At 47.1% G+C, this 11,759-nt stretch overlaps 1 protein-coding gene across 1 annotated transcript; it reads left to right on the top strand.

The window, feature by feature from the left end:
• The first annotated feature begins 7,818 nt into the window (after positions 1-7,818).
• LOC115313880 lies at positions 7,819-11,113 on the top strand. The gene is made up of 2 exons (XM_040210445.3): positions 7,819-10,035; positions 10,186-11,113. Exons 1-2 carry the CDS (start codon positions 7,819-7,821, stop codon positions 11,080-11,082), a joined length of 3,114 nt encoding a protein of 1,037 aa, XP_040066379.3. The 3' UTR covers positions 11,083-11,113.
• The last annotated feature ends 646 nt before the right edge of the window (positions 11,114-11,759 follow it).

Genomic DNA, 11,759 nt, shown 5'->3' with positions numbered 1-11,759 from the left:
AATCGCTTTCTTTTGAGTATAGTTTCAATGTTTTGCACTAAATATATAATGCGCAAGATCTGCCTGAAAAACGAATACATCGAAAAACTAGCAATTTTGGAGTCGATGTAAAAAAACACCTTGTATTTCTTTTACTTTTTATTCACCGTAAGGTAATATAGAAGTCTATCGGGAACTACCAACATAAATTGTAATATATTATTTGTGTGGCCATTATTAAGACTCGAAACTTGTGCTATGAGCTTTTTGAACGGGACTTCGCGCAGGCGCTCTGCTGAGCAGACTTTTGGCTTATGTAAGTTTTTTTTTATTTATTGTTAGCAGTTACCTCAAAATCCAACCATATGCATTATTAAAATTCTGAGTAGTGCACTTAAAAAAAAAAGTTACTAAGAAGTCCGTATCCACAAGTGCGGGCACTGCGCTTACTTTCTCCCAATTCGGGCGGATGCGGATCGTTAGAGAATCCCGCTGGGGCCTTTTGCTTTCGTCATGAGATTGAAATACCGAACTCTATATGTAATAGTCATATTTTCTTATGTCAAACAGATATGCAGTGCATATACATATGTACGATTTTGTATATGGCCCTTAGTGATTGCAGTTTGTTTTGTGCACATACGAACTTTTTCGTAAAATAACGAGCATTCCGTAGCGTGTAAGGCTTCGAATGTTTTAGTCATGTATTTAGGTTTCATTTCTGTTTTGAGTGATTCATGCCGGGTTACTTAGACTTTTTGCACTTGACTTAAGTTTGTCCGGGAGTCTAGATGTCAAGTATCTTCTCCGTCAATACATATTGCGAAGCTCACACGCCTTCCATATCACCCCAGTTCCAAGTAAATAAATATTCTTAGGAATATTATTGTTGCTTCACTGGTTTTTACGCTCAGATACAGAGGTAAGTACTAACATTTAATACAAAACCTCACATAGTTGAAACTTCCACTCAGCTGAGAGTCTATGCGAAGTACCTTTCAAAACTCTCATATCAAGAGACTCGAGTCCTAATAGCGGCCATAGAAACACCACATTACAATTGGTAGTTCCTGAGAGAGTACTGTATTACCAAACTCTGAATGAAATACGAAAGAAATAAAAGCTGGGTTCGTTTAGGAAATCGACGTAAAACTTGCAAGTTTTTCTAAATATTTGTTTTTAGGCAAATGTTCCGCGTCATATGTTTAGTGCAAAAGAATCAAATTATACTCAACAGAAAGAGCTTAAATGGAGCGTTACGGTGATGTAAACATCATAAACATATATTGATTAAGTCACACAGCGCAGCTTGCTGAACTTTGTCAAAATTTGTTGCAGAGACGCAATTAAAAAATAAAAAAAAACATTAAAGATATTATGACTTAGACGCTTTATTAGCATATTTCATGGTTTGCATCCTCTTTTACTAAAGGAATATTCAGGTAGCTACTAAAAATTCAGAGGCGTTAAATATGAGTTAGTGTATTTTTTGTGATCACTTGTATTATTGGGCAACAAGTGAACCAAAACCATGATGTAAGCTTTGAGAGGCGCCATACGAACAAAATATTACATTTCCTCTTTGTTTTACTGCATAAGGCACTGCAATAGAAAGCTAGAGAAAACCAATTAGCCAAATAAAAGGTAGCTTCTTCAGAAAATCTAATTCCAATTTGCACATTTTTTTTAAAAATAGTCCTTACTTTACGATAAAATACTGCCCTTTCACTTTTATACACAGCATTAAATTTGCTATCATATAAAGGAGTATAGAATAACCTTTCTGAAAACGCCAAATAAGCTAAGATACATCATATAGGTCAAGCGGAAGAGTTGGCAAACTTTGACGAATATCGTCCAAAAACGTTATACTGGCCAATTTTATAAATTATATTTCATATAAATTATCGCGTTAAAATTATTTATCAGAGAGTAAGTGTGTTCAAAGGTATCTACTAAAAAAAAGGGAGCCAGTTTTGAATTTTTTTTGTGTTTTGGCTAGTAAACTCACAGAACTGTCAAACAAAATATATTTCAAGCTTTGATATCTACCATACAAACAAAATATTACATTTTCTTTTTATATTACCTCATAAAGCACTCCAATGGCTAGCTTTAGAAAAATATCAGCGAAATAAAAGGTGCTTTTTTTTAGAAAATCAACCTCCAATTATCAAATATTTTGAAAAAGTTCTTGTTTTACGAAAATACTCTGCCTTTTTTCTTTTACATTTGTTTTCAGTGGAAAGGGTATACTCTTAAGTAGTAGTAAATATGCACCAGCTCACACACCTGTCAATCACAGCCCCAGGTGGGCGGGACCGATCCCTCTCTCCCATCCCAGGGACCAATGCAGACTGTACAAGCAGCGGCGTTGGCCAGTGACCAATCGTAGCCAATCGAGGTCCCGCCCTCTAGTCACGTACGCGGTATAGGTGTGAGGTCACGTAGCCAATGTTAACACCTCGTTAAGGATGTTAACACATGCTTAACAAGGTGTTGACAGCCGATGTTATCAGTCACGTACGCGGCGCGTGTCAGAAGCGTGGGAAAGACACGTACAGGGATGTCATCAGCACGGCTCCCATCACATGATTCTAACCACGTGATTTCCCCGGGTTCGAGTTGCGTCCGACAGAGGGCGCTCACGTGATGTCACAAAGGGTTCGTGTTGCATCCGACAGAGGGCGCTGCGCCGCGGTCACGTGATGGTCACGTGACATTATTTGAATCTCTGCGCGGTAAATGGCTTTTATTCGCTAAAAAAGGCTCTGCGGCGGCTGGGGATCGACCTCGCTACCTTGTGCACAGGATCCCGACACTCTACCCCCTGAAAAACAGGATACGTCATTGCCGCAGTTCGTGTGACGATGGTCGTCTTCTTATCACGTGATTTCGAGCGCGCGCGCGATTCAAACGCTGCTCGCGGCCTCGTGGCGTCCCCATCGCTGTCGTATGTTTACGCAATGTCCTCTATATGTGTTATATGACGACAACGCACCGTCATTATGGCGGTGACGCGCGCGGGCGTCAAGTCTCTTGTCGCGTTCATCATGGGCTCCTTTCTAATTGTCTGCGTGATCACCATCGGCGTCAGCATGTCGCACGCGAGCCTGCGAGGAAATTGCACGCTCGAGATGAGTCTGAACAAAGACACCAAGGTTCATCAGTGTCCTGCATCCGTGCTGGCAATACGCGTATGGTCAAAAGAGGGCTATCCGAAAAGAGCCGGTGTAAATTTGGACAGGAATCAGACTGAGGCGCTGAAGCACTGTCTCAACGAGGTGGACGTTCTTGCTCCCCGGAAATATGATCTCGAATGTGAAGACACCTGCATCATCAGCGAATCCATGTACCTCCGAAGATGTCCTCTGAACGTCTATCAAATTCGGCGATTGATCGGAGGAAGGAGAGCCTCATTGTACGGAATAAATCTCGATCGCGAAGCTATAATTCTGCTGTCAAAATTTTTGAATAAAAAATGATAAAACTCACTACGTGTTTGTGTATTGCGATATGCAGAGAGCCCACGAGGCTCGACGCATCGCGTAAAGGACACGAAAGGTTTTTTTCTTTATCGGCTTTATTGTTCAAAATCGTTCGCATTAACCCAACTGTTGTGCGAGGTGCCGTAGCCCCTCCATTTTACGAGGTATTGCAGATGGGGCACACGTCGGCGTCTCAAAACCTTCTCGACGATCCAGGTCTTTTTTTCGGCCAGGGAAACGCGCTGCAGTTCTGCCTCGTAAAAAGAGCCGAGAACGGGCTCTTTTCTCACCATATCGACTAGGTGATAGGTATTGGGCACGCCTAATCGAATTCGGTCCACGATGAACACCTCGTCCGTGAACGACTGCTTGTACTTCTTCAGGAGAACGTGACGGTCTTTGGAGATGCGCACATGCTCACCCACACGAAATTTAGGTATTTTCACCGGTCCGGGATCGGGGAACAAGTGAAAGAAAAATTCGGTCTGGTTTTGTGGGGTAACGTCGACCGGCCTAGCATTCAGTGTCCTGTGATGGCTAAAATTATAAGATTTGACGATTTCCGGGAGGATTTCGATTAATCGTTTGGTTCGTGCATACTCAAAGTACTTGTAAACCCGACTCATTATGGTGCGTTGTACGCGTTCCACTATCGAAGCCTTTTGCTTGGAATTCACGGAATATAGTTTAATGCCGTTTTTCTCCAGAAACGAGAGGACCAATCTTCCGTAAAATTCACGACCACGATCCGTACATAAACGCTTGCTTTTCCCCATTTTGCGAAAGACAATTTTCAACGCCCGGACAACCTCCTCTCCCGTCTTTCGAGCTATGGGGACGACGGTGAGAAATCGTGAGAATGTATCGATCACAAACAAAATGTATCGTTTTCCATCATTGTATTTGGCAATTTTTTGAATTTCCACTAGGTCAGCCTGATAGACGTCTCGAAGTCCCAAGGATAGCGTTTTGCGGTAGACGCGAGGGCGCTTGGTTTCCCTGAACAGCGTGTACGCGTCCGATCCTTCTAAAAACTTTTCCGCCGTTCTTCGTCCCGTATGTCGTGCGAGCCTGTTGATTCCACCAAAAGAGGCTGGATGGCTTGCTTCGTAGTAGACCGCTTTGCTCCCCTTCTTTTGTGACGAAGACATGCTTTCTGGGCGCACCGCTTTGTTGGTCGGTAGTGTCGAGCTCGAAACGCACTCAGGTCCAGGTGACAATTGATGAGAGAGGAAACTGCGCCTCTCATCCAGGGAGGCTGCCTGTTGTACAGCTCGTAGTGCACAAGGTCTACAATGTTGGATCCCTCGAGCGGCTCTCCGTGAACCACCAGCGTTCCCTCGGGGGTGTAGGCAATTACCGAGGAAATCGCGGCGAGGAGCGTCTCGACTTTCCCTCGGTGTCGTGGGTGAAAAGCGGAAAGAATTTCCTCGTCGTTAAAGTAGTCCTTGTCTAGAATTTCTTCCATGCTCTCTCGGCCATGCGCTGCGAGGCACGAGGTGCGGCGCTAGAAACGGGATCAGCTGGAGCCGGTTCGGTCGGCGATGGGGTCGGTGACCCAGTCCGCTGCTCCGGCGAAGCGGTACGAAGGCGCTTCGGCGAAGTGACCGAAGAAGAAGACGCACCTCGACGAATGGTCGCCCGCGCTTTGAGGGTCCTTCTTTTAAACCGATCGTGATTCACGATGGTCACTGGCAGGTTCTCTTTGACCAATAACCTCGTGACGCGATCGAAATGAGCCGGAACTGGCAGTTTCTTTGAACGTGAAACTAAATAGGAAACCAAGTCCACAATGTTGGATCCCTGTAGAGGTTTTTCCTCGATCGAAATTTCCAAGGTTTGCGGGTCCCAGGTGAGCACCGGTTCCAGTAGCCTCAGAAGCGATTGACCCTTTTGCCGGTAGGTTTTGCTCAAATAATTGACTATGACGGAAGGGTAATCCCCACGCTCGCTCGTCTGCGTTGTCCGCTCTTCCGTGCTAATGGGTATCGCTTTAAGCTCGTCAATGTGTGCGCTACTCTCATTCGACGTGTACGGACGTAACATTTTGTGTAGCGTTTGAATTATTTTCTTTAGCTTGATGTCGTCCGGTTCGTCGTCTTCTTTCAGAATCTCGGGAATGTTCTCTCTGTAAGGTATGAGATGGTACTTTTTCATACTTCTCAGACCCCGATAGCCTTTGCGATGGCTCTTCCCCCGATCGTTGATATGAGGCCTAGGAGAGCAGGAAGGATCAGGGGTAGGAAACCTCCCTTCAATACCAGCGTCTTTCTTACGTTCTTGTGCGTGTCTTTTCGATTTCCCAGTGTCCGTATGACGGGTGCAAATCTCTTCACTTTATTTTTTATAGCTTCGGAGAGAGGGAGGTTTCGGGCGCACAGGTTTAAACAAATTTCCCTAATTATTTTCAGATGCTCCTCCTTGGCGTGACGTAGTAGTGATTCTCTTTGCCTACACGTTTTGGCTTCCGACAACAGGTGCAAGAATCTCGCGTGCCTGGTGATGCGGTTCATTAGGACGTGTCGTACACGACTTCCGGACCCTCGTCCGGCAAGATTTTTGCTCTCACACGAAAATTATCGGGACAAGTTTGCGATAAGTCGATCAGAAGGTAACTGAACGGCGTTCTACACGCGTCCGAATATATACGCGGTAGAACCTGCCCCCTGCTACCTCCAAAGAGCTGTCGGGATAGCACTTGGAGTTGATCGGCAATCCTAACTGAGCGGAATATAAGTAAGGCGGAAGAATTTAGGCTTATTGTTCTAAAGTACGCGTCTTGGAGGAACATGTTCTGCGTGATGAAAATGACCGAAGCATTATAGTGATGAGCAGCTCCGATAAAATATTCGCAAATGTCTTTGAGCTTCGTTCGATTGGCGAGAGAGTCGTCGAATATGATCAGCGAGTCTCTTTCGAGGTCTAAATTTTGCGGGATCTCCTTGGTGAAAATGACCCCGCTCGTGCCCGAAAACCAGCTCTGGGGAAACACGTAGACGTAGTGGATAACGTGAAACTCTTTGTCGAACATTTCTCTTCTAAATCGCAACAATTTGCGAATGTACGTGCTTTTGCCCGATTTAGAGGATCCAATCATCGTGATTGACGCCGGTGTTTGGAAACGAAATTTGTCCAGGTCCGAAGACATGTCGGTGACCTCGCGTGCTATGCTCGTAGACGAGTGGAAAGGAGGCATCGCAGACACGTTTCTAAGTACTCGCGCGAAGCACATTCCCGCGCGGCGATCTTTAGCTTCGCGATAAATGCTAATTTAAACACGCGTCGCAACACTGCGGTTTATAGCGACGCCCGTACGCGAGCAGCGATTACAGCGATTAAGCAACGAAGGAAAATAAAAAATAAGCGGAGGCTCTCCAAGGTCCGAGTTGATCGCTCGCTTCAAGGTCGTCTAGCAGGAAGTGTATGCAGGTTTGGACATGTCTCGAAAGCTCGGAATGCGATTTTTTCTTATATGCAAATTAAATACGTTGTTTTGACGCTGGCTCGCTAGCTCTTTTGTTTTCAGTCTCGGTTTTTTTCTTTTTCTACGCACGTGTTGCTTGCACAGCGAGTCGTCATTACGCAATCCGCTCGGTATATATAATCCGAGGTATCGTCCTCTAAGTGTCTTCACTGCTCTCTCTCCGGAAGGAAAAGGTAATGCTGAAAAAGAAAAAGCTTTGTAGGGCCGCCGTATACTAATGTGTCATTATTTCCAGACTGTCGTCCCACCTCGAGCCATCGCCGCCCTCCGGTCAACCCAAAATGGACGGGGTCCTGAACAAGCTGTCGTCACTGCGAGCGTCGTCATCGTCTTTGTTTGTCAGCATGAGCGCCATTCCGTGCAACGTCAAGATACCCGTGCTGGAGGTGAGGCGAATGGACACGCGATACGGGCCATCCGTTTGTGTGACTCTGCAGCTGGAGAGCAATGTGGTAAAAGTATTTTTACCCAAGCGGTTTGCCGAACTGAATGAGGAAGATCTCCAGAGCATGAGGGCGATGAAGGGACTCACGATGGAGAAAACCAGTGGTGACGAGCGGTCACCGGTCATCACTTTCTCGTGCTCTGACTAAAACAAAATTGTGAGCCGCTCGGGACAACTCCAGAAAAAAAAAAATGGTAACCTGCCACTTGTGTGATGCGCGAGAGCGGCAGCAGTACTCCAGCGCGGAGTCGTTACAAGTTCATCTGGCCCAGGTTCACAATATCCCGTCGCAAGATTGCCTTCCGTTCATCAACTCACTGTGCGCCTTTCCAAACTTTACCGCGCGTTATGATATGCATTTGCACGAGCGCGACGACGAGTCTCACGATGTATCCACGCTTTTTCGGCTTCAGTCCGACGCAATGGCCAATGTTTTTAGGCATTATGAAATGCCATTGCGTTTTTTCATCACACTAACCGTGGAAATGACTCGTCTCAGCGGTGACGACGAATTTGAATTCAGCGTGCACTACTTTCATTCTTTAGTCCACACGGTTTGGGCCGAAGGTAGCATTCGCGATGCTCTACAGACTGCATGCGCCGAGATCTCTGCTCGCCTCGAACAGTATCAAGAACGAGGATCTGGGCTTGTCGTCGTCGCCATTCAGACCTGCACCATCACCGTGGGACGTTTCATTCCGCCCACGGTCGGCTGTGCGAGTTTTGTGTTACCCGGGGAACTTCCAAGCAGACAGTGCCTAGTGAATGTGAACGAGCAACTGAACGAGTCGGAGAAAAACATGTGCTTTGTGTTTTCTGTGCTCGCCGGTCTCCATCCCGCACCCTCTAATCGATCGAGAGCTTCTTGCTACCGAGACCATTTTGGCAAGTATTGGTTCCCCACCGCGTATCCAGTGACGTTTCCGCAAGACGTGCAGGCTTTCGAGAGAAAAAACTCCGTGTCCGTAAATGTGTACGGTTATGATCGAGAACAAAGGTTCGTCTACCCGCTCAAAGTAAACGATAGCGAGCGGGAGAAGCACGTGGATTTGCTCCTGATAGACGAACACTTTGTTCTAATCACCAACTTTGCCGGTCTTTTCGCGAACAGGCGCACTCACCGTTTTCGTTGTAAAAGGTGTATGATGGGCTTTCGCTTTCGCACTGCGCTGGGAAGTCATTTATCGCTGTGTAAGGAAAAGAAGGCAGTCCGAACGGTGTGTCCTGCAAAGGGGGACGCGCTGTATTTCCGGAGCCCACAGGCGATGGAACCTTTCCCCTACTTTTGCGCCTACGATTTCGAGGCCATTCTGGAAGCGGAAAACATGGGTCAGGCATACGAGAAGCACGTCCCCAGTTCCTTTTGCATACTCGTAATCCGATCCACGGACTCGCGCATCGTCGAGCAGTTTTTGTACCGGGGCGAGGACTGCGTGGAAAAGTTCATTTCCATCCTTAATCAATTGTCCAAGCTCATTGGCGAATGGATTCGAAGTGAGGAAGTGCCAATGGTGAGCGTGGACGAAGAGGCTCACGCGTCTGCCTCTCACTGCGCGATTTGTGGCGAATCGTTTGGAAATCGAAAGAGAAAAGTCAGAGATCACGATCACTTTAGCGGATCGTACAGGCAGTCGTTGTGTCAGGGATGCAATTTAAATCTGAGAGTAAACAAGAAAGTCATTCCAGTGCTCGCGCACAACCATTCGTATGACCTGGCCTTTATACTACCCAAACTCGACTTATTCGAGTCTAAAGATATTAAAGTGCTCGCCACTAGCTGCCAGCAATTTAAGCGACTCGACGTGGGTAACCTGCGGTTTCTCGACAGTCTGGCCTTTCTCCCCGCCAGCTTGGACGCGCTGGTTCAGGACCTCCGTTCCAAGGGACTAGAAAACCTGTGCTGTCTAAAGCAGGCTTTTCCGCAGCACGTTGAGCTTCTGGCGCGGAAAGGCGTATTTCCTTACGACTATGTGACCAGTTTCGAGGCTTACCGGGAGCCCGAGCTACCGCCCCGCGAGTCGTTTTACAACAAGCTTAACGACAGCCAAATTTCGAAGGACGACTACCGTCACGCCCAAACCGTCTTTGAAACATTCAATTTCAAAAGCCTAGGAGGATACAGTGACTGCTACCTGAAACTCGACTGCCTACTTCTCGCCGACGTGTTCCAAAATTTTAGGAAATGGACTTTAGACACGTACGAGCTCGATCCGTTACACTACGTTTCCCTGCCCGCGCTCAGTCTTGCCTGCGCACTTAAACAGACTGGGGTAAAACTGGAGCTGCTCGACGACGTGGATGTGTATCTGTTCATCGAAGCGGGCCTGCGAGGAGGAATCGTTCAATGTGCCATTCGTAACACGAGGGCTAACGTGCCAGGAACCGCATGTTTCGATCCGAACACGGCGGTTTCTCAAATTTTAGACCTCGACGTGAACGGCCTGTACGCTTCCACCATGCGGCAAGCCCTTCCTTGCGCAGATTTTCGCTGGCTAGACCGCGAGGAAATCGACGCTCTCCACTTCCAGCAGGTTACCGACGACGCGCCCGAGGGTTACATTTTAGACGTGGACCTCGACTATCCCCGGGAGCTACACGATTCGCACGCGGACTTTCCCCTGGCTCCCGAGAAACGAGGAGTCCCGCTCGAATGGCTCTCACCCTATTAAAAGGCGCTCGTCGAAAAATTTCACCTACCCCAGCGAGAGTCTGAGCGAAAGCTGCTTCTCACCTTTTACCCGAAACGGAATTACATTATTCACTACCGAAATCTCAAGCTGTATCTGCAGTTGGGCTTACAGCTAAAGGCCATTCATCGCGTTTTAAAGTTTTCGCAGAGTGCATTCCTTAAAGATTTCATCGACTTTAAACACAACCTACGAAAACAGGCGACGAATGCTTTTCAAAAGAACCTATCTAAACTCATTATGAATTCAATTTATGGCAAGACAATCGAAAACCCACGCCAGTACAATAACGTTGTCATTAGCGTGAGCGAGGACGAAGTGCTCAAAAACCTGCAGAAGCCTAACTTCAGGCAGTTTGCGGCAATCAGCCTGACCGTGGTGATCTTTCAGTTTTCCCAGAGAACGTTACACTTGAACAAACCCGTGTACGCGGGTTTCTCTATCCTAGAGATGTCCAAACTGGTCATGTACGAATTTTTCTACAAGCAGGTCAGGCGCGTTTTCCCCGACGCTCGCGCAGCGTACAGCGACACGGACTCGTTCATTCTCCAAATCACCGACCCGGATGTAGACTCGAAGCTCGCGACCCTTGCCGAAACTCACCTGGATACTTCTGGGTACCCGGGCGATCACCCCTTGTTTTCTCCCGCAAACAAAATGAAACTAGGAGTGTTCAAAAATGAATTCCCAAAAGATCACATTCTTGGATTTGTTTGTCTGAAACCAAAACTCTATTCGCTCGAACTAGCCTCCCGAGAGCACTATGTGAGGGCGAAAGGAGTGAAAAGGTGCGAGTCCCGTAAGCTAACCTACGAGCTCTACGTTCAAACTCTCGGGCAACAAACTCTGCACAAGATCACGCAGCGGACTATCGCTCGTAAGTTGTGCGAGAACAAGACTGTTGCCGTGGAGAAGATAGGACTCAACCCGTTTGACAACAAGCGCTTCATCGACACCGACGGCGTTTCAACTCTTCCTTTCGGACATTGGAGCCTCTAAGTGAAGTGCTTTCTCTGATCTCCATCATTTCAGACTGATGTGTCCGCGTGTGTACACACAGAGGGTTGTGTAAAGAGCCATTTTGTTGTGTGATTTTCATGTAGCGCGGGGGTTTTTCCCCCCGCCGAGTGTTTGATGCTTGTATAAAGAGCTGTCGCGCTCCCTTTGTTTCTCCGTGTCTCGAGAATTTCTTAGATATATGCCTATTGAATAAAAAGAAAAAGATCCATCCTCGCTTTGTGTCCTTTTGTGGCTTTATTTCCAAATCAGGTTACAGGGCGGAGCAGCAGGAGAGCTTTAAAGCGGGAGAGGAAAATTGCTTGCGCACGAGTATGGAAATGTGTCGGTCGTTCCGTCGGTAGTCGCTCACCGAGAAGGTTTGGATGCACTCGCAGAGCGGTACACCGCAACATAGGAGCGCACCGACGTAGAGACAGTAAAGTCCGCACGTGTGCGACAGAGTCCCTTGAATTCTTTTCTTGGAGTAGAAGAAGGACGCTGCGCCTCCGATGAAGTCGTAAAATTCCTCGTGAATCGGAATCATTCCGAAACTGTCAAAATAACTAATTGCATTGTCCTTTGGGCACACGTAGAAGAGAACCCAGTGTTCACCGAACGAAGACCTCGGTGCCGTATTCACTACGTAAAGACCGGGTAACGCTGGCTCTTGACCAATC

This window comes from Ixodes scapularis, unplaced genomic scaffold (assembly GCF_016920785.2).
Source record: "Ixodes scapularis isolate PalLabHiFi unplaced genomic scaffold, ASM1692078v2 PGA_scaffold6__148_contigs__length_123643588, whole genome shotgun sequence".
Classification (NCBI taxonomy): Eukaryota; Metazoa; Arthropoda; class Arachnida; order Ixodida; family Ixodidae; genus Ixodes; species Ixodes scapularis.
The sequence above is the reverse complement of the archived record's forward strand: the minus strand, read 5'-3'. Positions and strand labels throughout refer to the sequence as shown.

Coding starts and splice junctions, on each gene's coding strand:
- LOC115313880 (XM_040210445.3), top strand. CDS start 7,819: ATGGCCAATGTTTTTAGGCATTATGAAATGCCATTGCGTTTTTTCATC. Junction 10,036..10,185: donor TGGCTCCCGAGAAACGAGGA/GTCCCGCTCGAA, acceptor CTGTATCTGCAG/TTGGGCTTACAGCTAAAGGC.